An 18,633-nucleotide genomic window follows, 5' to 3' on the forward strand; every position below is an offset into this window, starting at 1 on the left:
TTTTTTATTAAAATGATTCAAACATTGTATAGCTCTCCTGGAGCAAGATTAAATATAAATAATAACATTTCAGAAAGATTTAACTTGTTACGGGGGGTTAGACAAGGTTGTCCTTTATCTCCCTTACTTTTTGATATTGTTCTTGAACCCTTATTAATTGCAATAAATCAAACTAAGGGAATAAAGGGGATCACATTTTCAAATTGGGAATATAAATTATCTGCATATGCAGATGATATTCTTTTATATTTGAGGAAACCGGAAGATACCATTCCATGTTTATTAAATTTATTAGATAAATTTGGTAAATTTTCTGGATACAAAATAAATTGGGAAAAATCTGAAGTTCTTCCAATTAATGTCCATTGTACCAAAGGATTATTTGATTCATATTCATTCCAATGGAAAGAGGAAGGAATAAAATATTTAGGAATTGTTATTAAAAATACAATTGATGATACAGTAACAGAAAATGAAAAAATTTTATTAAAAAAAATAACAGAAATGTGCGAGCAATGGAATCCTTTACATCTTTCATGGTGGGGAAGAGTTCAAACAATAAAAATGATGATCTTACCTGTGGTTTGTTATCAAATGAGTATGATTCCGATATTTTTTCAGGGGTCATTTTATAAAAAATTAAATAGAATACTTACAAAATTTGTTTGGTTTGGGAAAAGGCCAAGAATCGCTTTAGCAACATTACAAAAAACAATTAGAGAGGGAGGGGTAAATTTTCCAAATTTTTATAGGTATCATCAAGCCTATATTTTAAGACAGGGTATGTATTGGATCCTCCCAGACCTCATGGAGAATGTACCAGACTGGTTATATTTAGAATGGCGACTCCTGTTTCCATTATATCCGGAACATCTTATAAGTATAACAATGCCCAAGAGATATAAAGATCACAGAATTTTATTAGATACATGGAAAACAATAAGATTTATTAGTAATATTACAACAGATCCAATAACTAAATCGTTACATCAATCCATTTGGGTAAACTCCAGGATCAAAATTGGTGGATTCAAAATAATATGGAAGCAATGGATAATTGCAGGTATACGGTCTTTAAATGATGTTATAGTAAATGGATCCATGCTTAGTTTTTCACAATTGCAACAAAAATTTGGATTGAACATAACACAATATTTTAAATGGATGCAATTGAAGCAAGCCATCCAGGAAGGGTTCCCTGAATGGAAAAATCTTAATACTCAATATAGTTTGCAAATCCTTTGCTTTCAGGCAGATTTTTTGGGACACCAAGCCGCAAAATGGTATAAATTATTATATGGATTTTTAAATAAAAAAAAAAGAACAGGACTTAGGGACATTTGGAGTATTGAGATAGGACAGACAATTTCTGCAACTCAATGGCAAAAATTTTGGTCCTGGAGAATACATACTACAATGTCAGCATCTATGAGTCAAACATGGTTATTTTTATTACATAGAGTTTTATGGACCCCTACTCGGTTACAAAAAATAGATAGTTCTAAATCTAATAGATGCTGGCATTGTAAGGTAGAAATTGGGACATTAGATCATTTAATCTATTTTTGTCCCTGTATAAATGCCTTTTGGAAAACAATTTGGCCCCAAATTAATATATTATTAGAAAATCATGTTGGACTTACATATGACACAATTTTATTTGGAACAGCAATGAGAACACAGAGTCCAATATCAGCAAACAATAATAAACTTTTATTGATATTAACAGGGGTCGCCATACAACAAATTACTCAAAACTGGAAAGATCGTACAAAATTAAATTTCACTTTTTGGTGGAATTCTATTTGCCATATATATAAGATGGAAAAAGCAATAGCGTTACAACATGGTTATATTAAAAAATTTAATAAAATCTGGGGACCATTGGCTCTTTTTTCTAAAGATCAGATATCATAGCACAATGATAGATCATATAATAGGGGTTAGGGTGGGTACAATATTATAATAACAGATGATATATAATTTATTGCAAAAGGGGTTTTTATATATGTTTGTATTAAAATATATATTGATGGATATTCAAGTGTATATTGAAAATTATATGTATTATATATTTATCACTTGATGTAAGAAATTTAAAATGAATAAAGAACTTTAAAAAAAAAAAAAAAAAAAAAAATAGGTGTAATGATAATACAACCCTTATGAGATGGGAATGTTCCTGATAATAACAGTTTGCAACCAAATGAAAAATTTACCTTTAGATTTTGCTGATTCCGCCCTAAAAACCACTGGATGACAACTATCCTGGCAGCAGTGACAGAGTACTTTTCATAAAGCTTTTTAAACTGAAACCAGTCAATACTCTTGAATGTATTCCAGTTTAGATCAGCATAATTCAAATCCTCAAGATTACAAAGTAAATTGCAATTTGGATCTTTAGTACATTTTCTAGATGCTCTCAAATCTTCAATTTTTGATTGATTATAGGCCTAATTTGATGTGAAGATTTTTTAAATTCCTCCACATCCAGTATATTATGTGGAGACAGAGACTATCCCCCTCTTCTATTAAACTGTGCTAGCAGTTTTTAGCACAGAGAACTGCACTGAATAACCCGTGCTGCTCCCGACGCTCATAGGAACTCTATGAGTGTCGAGAGCAGCACGGGCCATTCAGTCCGGCACCACGCTAAAAACTGCTAGCACAGTTTAATAGAAGAGGGGTATGTCTGAATTCAAGAGGGCCTGAGACAGGCACGTGGGATCTCTCAGGGAGAAAGAAATAATGGTTACTAGGTGGGCCATTTCGCCTTTATCTGCCATCTGTATCTGTATTATTTTAAACAATTTCTTAATGCTAATTGCAGGACCGCTTATTAAATCTGAATAATAAGCTTTATGTTTTAATTTTAACAAACTTTTATATTTTTTCACTTCCCTTCTCCATTGCTCTTTAATATTTAAATGTTCTAACTGATGAACAACCCATTTCATTCCTAAAAGTTATGCTCTCTTTAATTGCTCTTTTTTTTTGTGCAATAGTGTCTAAAATTTTAATACTTTGAAATTCCCAGTTTGAATAAAAATCCATTGGGTCCACTGAAGAAGTGTACAAATCATAGTTTGTCCAAAATTCAGTTGCATCAACAAACTATTGTAACCTTTCTTTTTATAATTTTACTACTTTTTAATTCTGCAACCAAGTTGTGACAAAGTAAGTTAAACCAGCACAAATAATGATCTGACAAAAGACTCACTCCAAACGAGGTCAGTTAAAAAATATGCTGACCAGTCTCCCTATTTGCCATAGAAACCAAATCCAAATGGTTACATTTCTGATGAGTCTTAGGGGTCCTTTTATCAAGCCGTGCTAGCGGGGTTAGCGCGTCTGACATTTCATCACGCGCTAACCCCTGCGGCCGGCTAAAGAACTAACGCCTGCTTGATAAAAGGATCCCTTAGTAAATTGTGGCAAATTAAATTCTAAAGTCAATAAATATGACAATACATCTTTAACTCCTGGGTAATCCACATCTTCCAAATATAAATTAACATCAGCAAATAAGACAATGATACCATATTACTAGCCACAAATTCAACAAAATCCTCACTAACCTTAGACAAACTTCCTGGTGTAACATAAAATAAAATACAAGTTAACAAATTCCTTGATAAAAGGGCAAGAAAGCTGACAAGATAGTATCTCTAATTCTTTTGTCTGTTTAAAAAGTGTGCTGTGGCACACTGAGGAGGAAGAGAGGCCCCTGCCAGCTGACTTGCCTACCCGGTACGGTGACAGTGCTGCATAGTGCTGCCGATCCGCCAATTCAAATCAATTCATTGATTCACTTTGGTAAATCGATTTGAACCGATTCATTTTCTAAAAAAAACAGGCTCACCGATTTGGTGAGACAACCCTCCTCCCTGTACCTTCGGGCAGAAGCGGCAGCACTTTGGCAGTGAACAGCCTGTCCTAAACGCTGCCTCTTGCTGGCTGTCCACTGACATTCCTGCTTTAAGGAGAGAGGGGGGGGAGGGTCAGTCGGGAAGTGCTGCATAGGCGCCAGTGCTGGGTAACCTCGGCTCTGTGGATTTAGAGGGCCCCCCAAAGGCTGGCATATTCCCCCTTATCTCTAGCATCCACTGGCCTCTCGGTCTCATCTTCAAAGCTAATTATGACAACTGCAGAGAATCGCCGGTGCTGTAGCGATCCTAGCAGGCTGCCATATACCTCCGCAGCATGTTCCCTCTGCCGTGGTCCCGCCCCTCCTCTGATGTCAGGGGCAGCAGAGGGAATGTGCTGTGGAGGCAGACGGCAGCCAGTTAGGATCACTATAGCACCAGTGATCCTCTGCAGGCTGCTGTAATTAGCTTTAGAGGTGAGACCGGGAGGCTAGGGGGGAAGCCGCAGGACGCTAGAGAGAAGGGGGAAACATGCAGGCCTTCGGAGGGCTCCCCTGGTGTAAAAGTATATGAAGGGAGGGAGGGAAGGGGGATACATGCATATGTAAGACTGGGGGGGAGGGAAAGAATGAAAAGAGTGAGAGTGATGAGAGAGGGAGAAATGGACATGGGGTGGAGGAGAGGGAGAAATGGTGCTTAGGGAGAGAGCATGTTGGGTTGGAATGGTAAGGAGGGATGTCACTCGATGGAAAAGGCAAGGAAAGAGAGAGAAAGCATGCAGGAGGCAGAAAGTGTTGGACTCATGGAGAGAGTGAGATGGATGGGGAGAACAGAAAAGAGGGAAGAAAAAATGTCACACTAGGGTGAAGGGGGAGAGGGCAGAGAGTGAAAAGTTGGACTCATGGAGAGAAGTTGGATGGGGGAGGGAAGGAAGAGAATCAGCATGCAGGAGGAAGAGAGAAAGAAATGTTGGATTGGTGGAAAGGGGGAGAAATGTTGGACTGGGAGGGGGACCAGAAAGGAGGAAGAGAAAGGAGATGGATTGCAGGGGGCATAAATGAGGAAGGGAGAGAGATGACTAAAGGAAGGGAGAGATACCAGACCAGGGAGTGAAAGGGAAGGAGGGGAGTCTGGTAGCGTTATAGAAATAATAATAATAGTAGTAGTAGAAAGAGATGTTAGATTAAGGGAAGGAGAGGAGAGAGATGCCAGACTGGGAAGCAGAGCCAGATTAAAGGATAAGAACATTAGATTTGCCGCTGCTGGGTTAGACCAGTGGTCCATTATGCCCAGCAGTCTGCTCACGTGGTGGCCATTGGTCAAAGACCAGTGCCCTCCTTGATTCTAGCCTTACCTGCATATGTTCTGGTCCAGCAGGAACTTATCTAACCTTTTCTTGAATCCCTGAAGGATGCTTTCCCCTATAACAGCCTCTGGAAGAGCATTCCAGATTTCTACCACTCTCTGGATGAAGAAGAACTTCTTTACGTTTGTACGGAGTCTATCCCCTTTTAACATTAAAGTGCCCTCTCGTTCTCTCCACCTTGGAGAGGGTGAACAATCTCGATAATCTCTCTTTCTCTAAGTCAATTCCCTTCAATATCTTGAATATTTCGATCATGTCCCCTCTCAGTATCCTCTTTTCAAGGGAGAAGAGGCCCAGTTTCTCTAGCCTCTCATTGTACGGCATCTCCTCCAGTCCCTTAACCATTTTTGTTCTTCTCTGGACCCTTTTGAGTAGTACTATGTCCTTTTTCATGTATGGCGACCAGTGTTGGACGCAGTACTCAAGGTGGGGGCGCACCATGGCCCGGTACAGTGGCATGATAACCTTCTCTGATCTGTTTGTGATCCCTTTTTTAATCATTCCTAGCATTCTGTTTGCTTTTTACGCCGCCGCCACACATTGCACAGATGGTTTCATTGGCTTGCCTACAAGTACTCCCAAGTCTCTTTCCTGGGAGCTCTTTCCGAGTACAGCACTGGACATCCTGTATTTGAGCATTTGATTTTTGTTACCGACATACATCACCTTGCACTTATCCACGTTGAACCACATTTGCCATTTCACGGCCTATTCCTTGAGTGTGTTTTATATCTCGTTGTAGGTCTTTGCAATCTTTCTGTGTCCTCACTACTCTGAATAGCTTTGTATAGTCTGCAAATCTCGCTCGTCGTACCAATTTCTAGGTCATTTTAAAATATGTTGAAGAGCATGGGCTCAAGCACCGAACCCTGTGGCACTCCACTCATGACGCTTTTCCAGTCCATTTACCCCCACTCTCTGTTTCCTATCTGCCAACCAGTTCTTAATCCATGTGAGTATTTCACCCTCAATTACATGGCTTGCAATTTTTCGAAGTAGATGCTCATGGGGAACCTTGTCGAATGCCTTCTGAAAATCTATATATACGATGTCAACTGAGTCACCCTTGTCTATCTGCCTATTTACTCCCTCGAAGAAGTGCAGTAAGTTTGTCAAACAAGATCTTCCTTTGCTGAAGTCGTGCTGTCTGGTCCTCATCAAATTGAATTTGTTACGGTGATCAATGATGCGGTACTTTATCAGCGCCTCTACTATCTTTCCCGATATCAAAGTCAGACTCACTGGTCTGTAGTTTCCCGGATCTCTCCTTGAACCTTTCTTGAAGATCGGCATAACATTCGCCACTTTCCAGTCTTCTGGAATATTTCCTGATTTGATCAACAGATTGGCTATTAGTTGAAGCAGTTCAGCTATAATCCTTTAGTTTCTTGATTCCCCTTGGGTGGATGCCATTCGGTCCTGGAGATTTATTGCTTTTAAGCCTATCATTCTGTCTGCATACCTCTTCTAGACTGACCATCGACCCTGTCAGTTTCCCTTCTTCATTTCCAGTGTATAGCCTGTCGGCTTCTGGTAAATTGGATAAAACCTCTTCGGTAAATACAGACGCAAAAAATGTGTTCAGTTTGTCAGCGATGGCTTTGTCCTCCTTTCATATTCCCTTTATTCCATGGTCATCTAACAGCCCCACTGCTTCCTTCGCAGGTCGTTTTCCTTTAATATATCGAAAGAACAGCTTAAAATTTGCCTCCTTGGCTATTTTTTCCTCATAGTCTCTTTTGGCCTCTCACCACCTTATGGCACTTGCTTTGATGTTGTTTGTGCTTTTTCTAGTTTTCGTCCGTTTTTATCCTTTTCCATTCCTTAAACGAAGTCTTCTTGTCCCTGATCGCTTTTTTCACCGCTACAGTGAGCCATGCTGGTTCCTTGTTCTTTTTCCTCTTGGATCCCTTGTCAATACGCAGTTTATATAGATTTTGCTCGGTGACTGTGTCCTTAAAAAGGGACCATGCTTGCTCTAGCGTCTTTACAGCACTTATCCTCTTCTTGATCTTCTTCCTCACCATGACTCTCATCCCTTCGTAGTTTCCTTTTCGGAGGTTCAGCGCCGTGGCAGTCTTTTTGGATCGAGTTTTTGTTCCAGTTGTGGCAGGGACGCTTGAGCTAGGCCAGTGTGACCCACCCGGGGTCCCGTGCCACAAGGAATAAAGTTTGTTTGTGACCCAGATTCTGCCAGTTACTCCCAGGCCCACTGGTGTGTTCCAGCTAAGCTTTCCACTGAGTGACAAAAGGAGGTGAGCCACACTGAATTTCAAAAGCAAAGCCAATGCTGTATTTAATTGGTAACAATAATTGAATTCACAGTCAGGTCAGATGCCATAATTGAGCAATTATAACAAAACAGATTAGTGCCTCCGGGCTAAGCATAGTTCATAAACAAGACCCGACATTCAAGCTTTGGCACTTCTTATAAACCTTACCAAATCAGAAAAAGGGAAAAAACCTTCAAACTCAAAACCAGGGTTTTTTTTTCCTCTGAGCAGTGCTGAGGCCGCAGCCCCACCCCAGACCTGTGGGTCAGGCTGTTTCCTAGCAAGAAACATAATGCTGAATAAAAAAACTTTTCATCCACTCCTGGAGATCTTATTGCTACAGTCTCTTATGAACAGTCCAGCAAAACAAGCAGCACTGGGGCAAACAGTTCTAACCCCCAGAAAACAAACACTAAAACTTAAGTCTTTTTCTTTCCTTGGAACTTTCTCCAGAGTTCCAATTCTCACAGAGATATCGATTTGGAAAGTCCAGTTCAGGTTTTGTAACCACTTCCCTGGGTCACACAATGTCCAAGCAGAAAATAGAAAGAAACATAAAAAGGCAACAATAACCTTCTCAGTACTTCTGGTCCTCTCCCTCATAAACACAGGCTCAATTATTTGAGAGGAAAAACATTCACAAAACAAGCTTCTCTTAATGTATGTGTGAGTGGGGAGGGAGGGAATGAGAACAATAACAAAATCAACCAGGGACAATAAGAGAACAACTGAGAATTCTAGTGAGGTTGAAAAAAGGAAGACAAGAAAGGAAGGACAACCTGGGAAAAAATTAGCATAAAGCATTTACCAACAAACTTGACTTTCCATACACGATGAGGCAGAAGAAGGCTGTCTGGACTGAAGGAACTCATTTTAGCACACATCTGACCAAATACAGATTTTGTGCCATCAGGCCCTGCTAAGCCGCCTTTACTTCTGGAACGTTTTACCTGCAAAATGAATATCAGAACATTAAAAAAGTTAACTGAAACTAATCATGCAATTGAGAAAAATGATGTAACTTAAAGATAAATTTTTAATTTAAATCATATTTATTAAATTTCAAATACAAACAAAATAGTAAAAAAAAATCATTTCAAATACAAGAAAAACAAAATTTACAGAGTTAATATATAATAAACATTATCACTAAAAGCAAATATATCCAATTCCCTCCCCTTTTTCCCCCATTTTAGAACTGTAATTACATATTAAATAATATGCGACTGCGGGTATGTGGTGTTAATGTATCTAAATAAGGTTACCAAATAGTAAAAAATTATCTTCCCTGTCTAGTGTTCCAGTCTGATAATTGCATACTTTCCATTAGAGATAAATTTTTAAACAATTACACAGAGAGTGTGTTTAAAATTTATCATATAAAATTCTTAGGGCTCTTTTTACTAAACTGCAGTAGAGGTTTCTTTGAATTCTATAGTATCAGAACATTTACCTCTACCGTAGTTTAGTAAAAGCCAGCGTTAATATTTGTCATGTTAATTAAGGGCTACTTTTACAAAAGTGCCTTAGGGCCTTAACGTGCGGAATAGCGCACGCTGAAATGCCGCACACGCTAGCTGCTGCCGCCTCCTCTTGAGCCAGCAGCAGTTTTTCAGCTAGTGTGCGGTATAGCATGCGCTAAAAACGTTAGAGCATCTTCGTAAAAGGAGCCCTAAATCTCTCAAAAAAGAACTGTAACCCAAGGGGTATACAATTAAGCATTTTAAATTGCTGTTAAAAATTCCCTGTAATTGAATTGAATGTTTCTTACAATATGCAATTAAACTCTGGAATTTGCTGCCGGAGAATGTGGTGAAATCAGTTAGCTAGCGGGGTTTAAAAAAAGGTTTGGATAATTTCCTAAAAGAGAAGTCCATAGGCCATTATTAAAATAGCTTGGGGAAATCCATTGCTTATTCTTAGGATAAGCAGCATAAAATCTGTTTTACTACTTGGGATCAAGCTAGGTACTTGGGACCTGTGTTGGCCATAGTTGGAAATAGGATACTGGATTTGATGGACCTTTAGTATGTCCCAGTATGGCAATTCTTATGAAGCAATTTGTGACCCACGTTGACAGTGATGGGCTGAGTCTGGCTCGCAACAGCAATTTGTTAAGTTTTTAAGAATTTTGGGAGCTGGTTGTTAAAGTAGGACCTTGCTACTTTAACAACTGGCGCCTAAAATTTGGGCTCAGATCCCCTCCTGATCTCCAATTTATCTTTGCTGGCAGGGACACTGAGCCTCACCAATCCTGGAATGCTGCTCAGATCATGTGTAAGAAGTCCCGGCATGTTGCTCAGAGCTGGAAACAAGCAGCAGAGAGCAGCTGCAGTCTTATTTATTTAGCTGGCGGCAGCATCTCTGCCAGTAAAGGTATGCCTAGCATACTCACATTGGGAGGTGGAGGATTGCGCTGTCCACCCACTCCACCCCTGTGCCCTTCCCCCCAAACTGAAAAGCTGACTATGCCTGGAGAGTAAAGTGAAGCGATAACAGGGAAATGTTGACAGGTTTGCCCAGTATTACCTTGACAGTTCCAGGAATGGGACTGCTGCCACATTAATACCATAGCAATGGAGACTGAGGGTACTCTCCCCAAGTTTACCTTTTATCTCCCCAGTGGTCTAGTGGCTTCTTCGGGAGCATGAAAGAGCCCAACACTTTCCTGCCCCTGCTAGAACCATCCACCACTGCTGGTCCGAAGATCTTCAAAATGACCACTGAGACTTAATGTCCCCCACTGGGGTCATTAATAGGGGGTCGAGTCGGTGTCGGACCATAGGTGGGGGGGTGAGTGAGAGAGGTGGATGGGAGGGGAGGCACTGTCAGATGGTAACAGAGCAGGGTGGGAGAGAAGGATGGCACAGGAAGTGGGGAGGGGTATAGCAATGGGTGGGACCCTGCTATGCACATGCACGTGTACACCCCCGCCCGCTCCACCCCCCTCACCCTCACCTACTGGTGGGGCAACAGGTTGGGTCCTGTGGTCCCTGCACACCCCTCTTCTCTCTCCGCTGGCCAGCTTCAACAGGTCGGCAGCACCTGCTACAGGCTGCCTGCTGGTAACTCAGAAGCCTCTTGTCTGCCACTATTTACAGCATGTGGTAGAGGAGAGACTTCTGGGTTAGCGACAGGCAGCCTGTAGCGACTGCTGCTGCTGACTCTGACCCTTTGAAGCCAGAGAGTGAAAAGAGGGAGGTACAGGAGCCAGCAAGAGAGAGCTGTAAGTGTGGTGGGGGAGGGATAGGAAGGAAAGATGATGCACTGGGTTGAAATGACAAAAGAAGGATTGTTGGACATGGGGAAGAAGGGAGAGGTATTGCAAGGAGGTGGAGAGGGGCAAGAAAGAGAAAATATTACATATGTGGTAAAGGGGAGGGAGACTGCAAGGAGAAGGGTAAGAGAGGGAGACATGTTGGGGAATAGGGTACAAAGGGAGAGAAGGAGAAATATTAAAAATGATGGTGGAAAGGAGGAAGGGAAAGATTTTGACCCAGGGCACAAAAGAGGAGGGGGAGAGAGATGGTGGATAGTAGGAGAGGCAGCGATGTTGGATATGGCAGAGAAAGGGATAGAATGATGCATGGGAGAAGGGAGAAGAGAGATGTTGGACCAAGGTTGAAAAAGGGAGAGGGAGAGAGATGTGGTGTTAACTTTTAATGCAGTGATTCTAATATGCCAGTTTTTGTTTTTTGAAATTTACATCTATCTTTTATTAAAATTTTGATGTATCGCAATATCATAAATTCAAAGTGATTTACAATTAAAAACGGGGTCTCAGTTACTAACTACAACAAACACACAAACATTGCAGACTTATACATAGGGGAAGTGGGAAGAACTACAATAAGCATAGTAAAGTAAACAAGAAAGCTAAAATTTTAAAAGTGTAATAAAAAAAGTAAAAAGAAAATAAAAGATTTTTATCTATTTTTTAATTTCTCGAGGCCTGGGACAAAGGACGCGAAAGTCTCTGCAATGAATGGGGTCAAAAAGAGAATCCGGCGATTTTGTCTCAAAGGCATCCTTATACAACCAGCATTTTAGCAGTCCTTTAAATTTGCCTAATGATTTTGCTTCCTTAACCCTTTCAGGACCATAAGGATCGTAGGCCAATTTTTGTGGTTTTGACGACATTTTTATGGTAAAAAGGGCTTGCAGATGCCAAAAAATTGATTTTTTTTTTGTGAAATATCATTATTTTTATTTAAAAAAATCACACTTCTGGCTTATGGACAGTGTGGCAAGTGAATCTTCTCGTCAATCTAGCAACGACGCTAATGAATGAATGTCGGAACCAGTTTGTTTACATAAAGGTAGTATCATATGGAATCCGTACATATCAAATTTAGAACTGTAGACTATCCCAATCAAAATTTATAGGATTTTAAAGTTATGGGACAAATATGTCTCTTGGTCCTGAAAGGGCTACTAAGTGCTGGTAAAGAGTTCCATATTCTGGCCATGGTAACAAGATCGTATCTTGTCTTGTATTTATTATACTAAGCAATGGAATTACTAGAAGGTTTTTGTCTTCTGATCTCAAACTTCTGGTAGAAATATATGGAATAATATATCTTTCTAGGAATGATGGGGCATTAGTTCTTAATATTTTGAATGTTAATAATGCTATTTTAAAGGTGATTCTGTGGTCAATTGGCAGCCAATGAGCTTCTTTGAGAAGAGGAGTTACATGATCAAATCTTTTCCTATTCGTTATAATTTTTATTGCGGTGTTTTGGATTAATTGTAGTCGACAGATTTCTTTTAGAGCGACTCTTTTATAGAGTAAATTGCAGTAATCCAACTTTGAAATGATCAGTGATTGTACAAGGACATTCAGTGAAGATGAATCCAAGAATGGAGCAATTGATCTGATCATTCGTAACCTCTGAAAACAACTTCTCACTACTGCGCTGATCTAGTTTATTTTCATCTAGCCAATCTGAAATTGTACCTAATTTCTTATTGACATTTAGAAATTCCACTGTAGAATATGAGTCTAGTGGAAGTAAGAGTTGAAGATCGTTCACATAAGCGAATACTGTGAATCCAATGGATTCATGGGGATATCACTTTTCTATGGTATTGCATTGTGGCTTCTTGGGGATACAGTTTAATATTTTTCTGTGTGTTTCTATTTTTAATTTGTGGTTAGTTATTCTATATTGTGTGAGGGTCTGTCTGTGTTCTGCACATATGAATATGAGACATGGTTTTCTGCTAGCATTAACTGTGCAGGATTGGTCTGTACTATTCTGGCTTCTTTAGTTTTCCAATAGGTTTATTGACATTCTAGTATGCATTGTTGTGTTTGGTGCTGTGCTTTCCTAAGTAGGTTCTTGTTACGTGACTTGTGAATGTTTTTAAAGAGTGGTGCTCAAATAAGGGGGAGTAGTATTCTTTTTAAGGTGCACTAAACATTCAGGCCCTGATTCTACAAAGTGCGTCCCGATTTTAGGCAGCTCCCCTAGGCTCCCCAGGCAGGCCGCCTATATTAAAGGCGCCTCCAGGAGCCTAGGGAGGCCCGCAAGATGCCTAAGCTCGCCTAAGGGCCTTAGGTGAACCTAGGCGGCCCTACGCATCTCCCTAGTAGAGGAAGAGACGCTTACAATGTAGGCCAGCAAAATGCTGGTCTACATTGTAAGTAGACGTGGCCGCTATACTTATCGCAGCAAGGGATCTCTCTGCCGCTATAAGTATAGCGGCCGTCTGTCCGATTGCTGGCAGGAGGGTGCCCAACTCCTTCTGCCGGAAGATGCCCCCACTCCCCCCGACACTACCGATCGCCGGCAGGAGGGTGCCCAAACCCTCCTGCAGGAAGATGCCCCCCTTCCGCACCCCCCCGCGCTAACAGCTCCCAAACCTCCCCCCCACCAAACTAACCTTTAATTGTTGGCCAGACGGGTCTTGCCTGTCCAGCCTGCAGGCCCGCTTCATCGAAATGAAGTGGGCCCGCCCCTTCCCAGCCCATCCCGCGAAGCCTAAGGCCTGATTGGCCCAGGCTCTAGAAGCCTGCTAGAAGGATAAAAAGATGATCTGATTTCCTGGTCTCCTGGGTCCTCCGCAAGTAGATGCGAAGGACCAGACCAACTTCCAATTTGCACAACTGTTTCTGCTACCAGTCCAACTACCCAGGACTGTGAGGACCACAGACTGATTGACATGAAAAGGAGAAACTACCTTTGGCAGAAAGGAAGGAACGACCCTCTCCCTAGAAAACTTGAGGAAGAGAGACCTACAAGAGAGAGCCTGCAGCTCTGAAACACATCTAGCAGAAGAAATAGCCACCAAGAAGACTGCCTTATGAGTAAAGTCCTTCAATGAGCAGGCACCCAAAGGCTCAAATGGGGGCGCACTGCCCAGACAGGACCAGATTCAAATCCCAAGAGGGAACAGATGGTCGCATGGGAGGCTTGAGCAACTTGGCCATCCGCATGAAGCGAACAACATCAGGAATGGCAGTCAGACGCTGACCCCGTAATAACTCATGAAAGGCTGAAAGGACTGCATGCTGAACCCGGAGAGAAGACCAAGTCATGCCCCTGTCCTATGTTACTATGTTACTATTTTGTCCAGACCATCCTGCAAGAAATTTAAGATGTTAGGCAGAGAAGTGCGAAAAGCGACCACTCCTCACTCCGTACACCACTCCTCAAATATATACCAAACTCGCACATAAGCCCAAGAGGTGGAAAGTCTGCGTGACCCCAAGAGAGTGGAGATCACTTTATCTGAATATCCCTTCCTACCTAGGTGTTTCCTTTCAAGAGCCAAGCCATAAGACAAAAGGGACCCGGAATGAACATGGGAATGGGGCCCTGAGTCAGAAAATCAGGCGAAAAAGGCAGAGGAAGAGGATCCGACACCAGATGCTGCACCAGATCCGCAAACCACAGGTGTCTGGGCCAATATGGATCCACCAGAACCATCAGGCCCAGATGACGAACAATGCAGAGAAGAACTGTGCACACTAATGGCATAAAGGGAACACATACAACAGTCCCTCTGTTGGCCATGGTTGAACCAGAGCATCCAGACCCTCGGCCTGACCATCTCTGCTACGACTGAAAAAATAAGGTGTTTTGGCATTGACCCCTGTGGCCATCAGGTCCATGAGGGGCTGACCCCAAGCTGCACGATCAACTGAAAGGCCACGAGGCTTAGACATCACTCTCCGGGATCTAACACGTGACGACCAGTGTTCCCTCTAAGCGGGCGGGTGTTGTGAGCAAACTTTTTTCACTGTGAGCTAAAAATATCGGGCGCCAGCAAGTTATGAGCCAAATAAATATGTTGCTTTCTACCACAGAACTTCCTTACGTTTGTATGGAATCTATCCCCTTTCAACTTTAGAGAGTGCCCTCTCGTTCTCCCTGCCTTAGCTACTAAGTCTATTCCCTTCAGTACCTTGAATGTTTCTATCATGTCCCCTCTCAATCTCCTCTGCTCAAGGGAGAAGAGGCCCAGTTTCTCTAATCTTTCGCTGTACGGCAACTCCTCCAGCCCCTTAACCATTTTAGTTGCTCTTCTCTGGATCCTTTCGAGTAGTACCGTGTCCTTCTTAAAGTACCAGTGCTGGACGCAGTACTCCAGGTGAGGGCGTACCATGGCCCGGTACAGCAGCATGATAACCTTCTCTGTCTCTTCAGTCCAGCATCTGCCCCTTCCATTCACTGTCTGTCTTTCCCTGCCATCTCTCCTCCTGCCCCCCCCCACCCCCCAATTTGGTCTAGCATCCATCATCTTCCTTCTGTTCCCCTCATGGTCTGGCATCTCTATCCTTCCCTCCCCCCTGTGGTTTTTAGCATATCTCTCTTCTCATTTCCTCCACTCAGATCTGATCATTCTCTGCTCTCTCTTCCCTTTTCTTCTCTGGTCTTCCTTCTCTATTTTCTGCCTCCATCTAAATTAAATTCTTTCTTACTATTTAGTCCCGTTTCCCTCTTTTCACTGTGTCTACACACAGCTTGTCACCCCTTTCCCTCACCCCTCCATTATCTTACTATTTTCTTCCCCCTTTATTTATCTCCTCCTTCCATCCAGTATGTGTTCTTTCCCCACTTCCATTCAGCATCTGCTCTCCCTTCTCAACTGACATCCATCTGCCTTCTGCTCTCTCTCCCTTCTTCTCACTTCCATCATCTGTCCCCTTCTCTCTCTCTCTCATCTCCTCCATTCCATCATCTGCCCCTTCTCTCTCTCTCCCCCCCCCCCAACTTCCATCATCTGCCCCCCTTCCCCTCACCTTTGTGGGTCACTTTCTTTCCCCTGAGGGTGGCTCATGTCACAGGGGAAGCTTTGGCCGAGCAGAACCGCTTGATTGACAGTGGAACTTACTTGATTGATGTCGATGCTGGGGCCCGTTGCCGTTTGAAGGAAAAAAAAAAAGGTGGAAAAAAGGAACCTGTAAAGGCGAGAGGAAGGGAAACCTCCAGGACAGCTGCTTTTTGCCCTCCTTCAGCGGCCCAAGAGTTCAGACCAGCAGCGGCAGCTCTGTATGCTTTTAACTTCGGCACAGAGCTGCCCCTAATCAATAGTTTAGCGCGGTTTCATGAGGCAGCCTCGGGGCCTTTGATAGCCGGCCCGCTTCGATGATGCGATGTGGGCCGGCCTAGCAAAGGCCCCGAGGCTGCCTTATGAAACCGCGCTAAACTATTGATTAGGGGCAGCTCTGTGCCGAAGTTAAAAGCATACACAGCTGCCGCTGCTGGTCTGGAGGTGCGGAGACAAGGCAGGAGGCAAACGCGGTGGAAGGCAGGAGTCCCGGCACAGCGACTGCAACAGGAAGTTGCAAGTCAGCTGACGCCGGCCTTTCGTTGCGGCGGGGACCGAATCCTTCGCGGACCGGCAAGATTTTGTTTGCGGACCGGCGGTTGAAGAACTGTGCTCTACACTGTGTGCGCTGTGACGAGAAACTTGTGCGCTGCGAGGTAATATTTTGTGCGCGTGCGCACGTCAACGCAGCTTAGCGGGAACACTGGTGACGACTGAGGAAGCCCGCTTGAACATGGTCCACTCCGGCTATGTGGGAGGCCGAGATGTCCTGAAGATGTGACTCTGCCCAGATCATGAGCAGAGCCGCCTCCTGCGCCACCTGAGTGCTTTTGGTGCCCCCTGACAATTGACATAGGCTAATACCGTGGCATTGTCTGACAGAATCCGGACCGACTTACTCGTCAAGAAGAAATAGAAGGCTAACAGCGTCAGATGGATGGCTCTGGTCTCCAGAACACTAATAGACTAGGACACCTCCTCTGTGGACCAGATGCCCTGAGCTGAATGACCTAGACACTGAGCTCCCCAACCGAGAAGATTGGCATCCGTGAAAAGCATTGTTTAGTGTGGCTGATCCAGACTCATTCCTTGAACAAGATGGGAGGCCTGGAGCCACCAACGAAGCCTGCAGTGAGCCAATCCCTGCAGAGGAACAGGGTGATCTAGACTGAGGCTCTAGGGTGACTACCTCCGAAGCAGAGCATACTAAAGAGGACGCATGTGGGCTCGAACCCACCTCACCACATCGAGGGAAGCCGCCAAGACTTGGAGGATATTCTGGGCCCGAGGACACCGGATCGCCATAAGCAGGCAAATCTGAGATTATAATTTGCTTACCCGGGCCTCTGGGAGGAAGACCTTACCCAAGGAGGTGTCGAACACAACCCCAAGATACTCCAGGGGGCCAACTGGCTCTTGGCAAAGTTGATAACCCATCCCAGCGACTGCAGGAACTTTTATCACCCAAGCCATGACCCAGGTGCTCTCCTGGATGGACTTCGCGTGAATCAACCAGTCGTCCAGGTAAGGATGCACCAGAATGCCCTCTGTCCGCAAGGCCGCGGCGACGACCACCATAACCTTGGTGAGCATTCAGGGAGCCATGGCCAGACATAAAGGGAGCGCACAGAACTGAAAGTGCTGGCCCAAGATCGCAAAATGAAGGAAGTGCTGATGGGAGAAGTTCTCAAAAATTAATACTTACATTTCCCTCTCTCAGTGGTAAAAACAGAACCTTTAAGAGATTTAGTCATTCTTTTGCTTTTAAATTAACCAAATTCTGGAATGCTTTACTGCTTACATTAAGAAGTTCAGGTTCTTTTGCTTTATTCCGGAAAGTTCTGAAAACTTTTTTGTTTGCTAAACATTTTGGAAATTAACTATTTCGGTCTACTTTTTCTTGTCAGTTTTATGTATTACATTATTGTTAACTGAGTTGAGCTCCTCTTGGTTGATGACTCTGTCTATACATAAGAACATAATAATAATAATAATAATAATAATTTTATTTCTTATATACCGCTATACCATAAGTTCAAAGTGGTTTACAGCAAGAAACATGCAGTGAGAGAATTTGGTGAATACAGCAAGAGACATATGTTTACAACAGGATACATATGTTTGGAACAGGATACATAAGTTCAGGGCGGCTTGCAAGAAGATACATGCAATGAGAAAACAAGATGTTTGCAACAAGAAGCAAGTGTTTTAGATCAGGATACAGTACGAAATAGTTTACAACAGGATACAGGAGATTTAAAACTAATTTAAAAACTTTTCTCTTTAAAGACGCATTTAATCTTTAAACAATTCATTTTCAACAATCTTAATCCCATTCCTCATGTTCTCTCCCTATTTGGCTTTTCCTTTCTCTTCATTTGAATAATAGTAATTTTGTAACTTCCTCCCTTTCTTTTTCCTTCCCTTATGTATCTGAGTTTGTCTGTTTTGTCAGTCTGTTTTTATCACCTTTTAAAGCTGTACAACATACTCTAGATCTATCTTATATTTTACTGTTACTCGCTTAGTATGTAATAAGCGATTTATCAAATTTAAATAAACTTGAAACTTGATCAAAGCTGTTTATAGGAAGATGTTTGCAATGCGAATAAGAGAGGATTCAGCAATATACGTCGGATAGGGGAAGGGTGGGGGGAGAGAAAGGGCTTTCAGGGAAGTAAAATTGGCAGAGGAGGAGAACTCAAGTTGCGTTAAAGAGACGGGTCTTCAGTGATTTTCTGAAGTCAGCATATGATGTAGCCTCGAGTATTGGTTTTGCTAGCCATGTGTTCAGTTTAACTGCCTGGAAAGATAGCATTCTGTCTAGGAACTTCTTGTAGTGACATGA

The 18,633-nt window shown here is 42.7% G+C and overlaps 1 protein-coding gene across 1 annotated transcript in view; it reads right to left on the minus strand.

The window, feature by feature from the left end:
• Positions 1-18,633, minus strand: part of LOC117362951 (E3 ubiquitin-protein ligase HERC2-like) — a 193,712-nt gene that overhangs the window by 137,233 nt on the left and 37,846 nt on the right. Inside the window, exon 3 of the mRNA XM_033950040.1 lies at positions 8,314-8,455. Within this exon, the coding sequence (XP_033805931.1) occupies positions 8,314-8,455 (142 nt within the window). The remainder of the gene's footprint in view (positions 1-8,313; positions 8,456-18,633) is intronic.

Source organism: Geotrypetes seraphini, chromosome 6 (genome assembly GCF_902459505.1).
Source record: "Geotrypetes seraphini chromosome 6, aGeoSer1.1, whole genome shotgun sequence".
NCBI classification, from domain to species: Eukaryota; Metazoa; Chordata; class Amphibia; order Gymnophiona; family Dermophiidae; genus Geotrypetes; species Geotrypetes seraphini.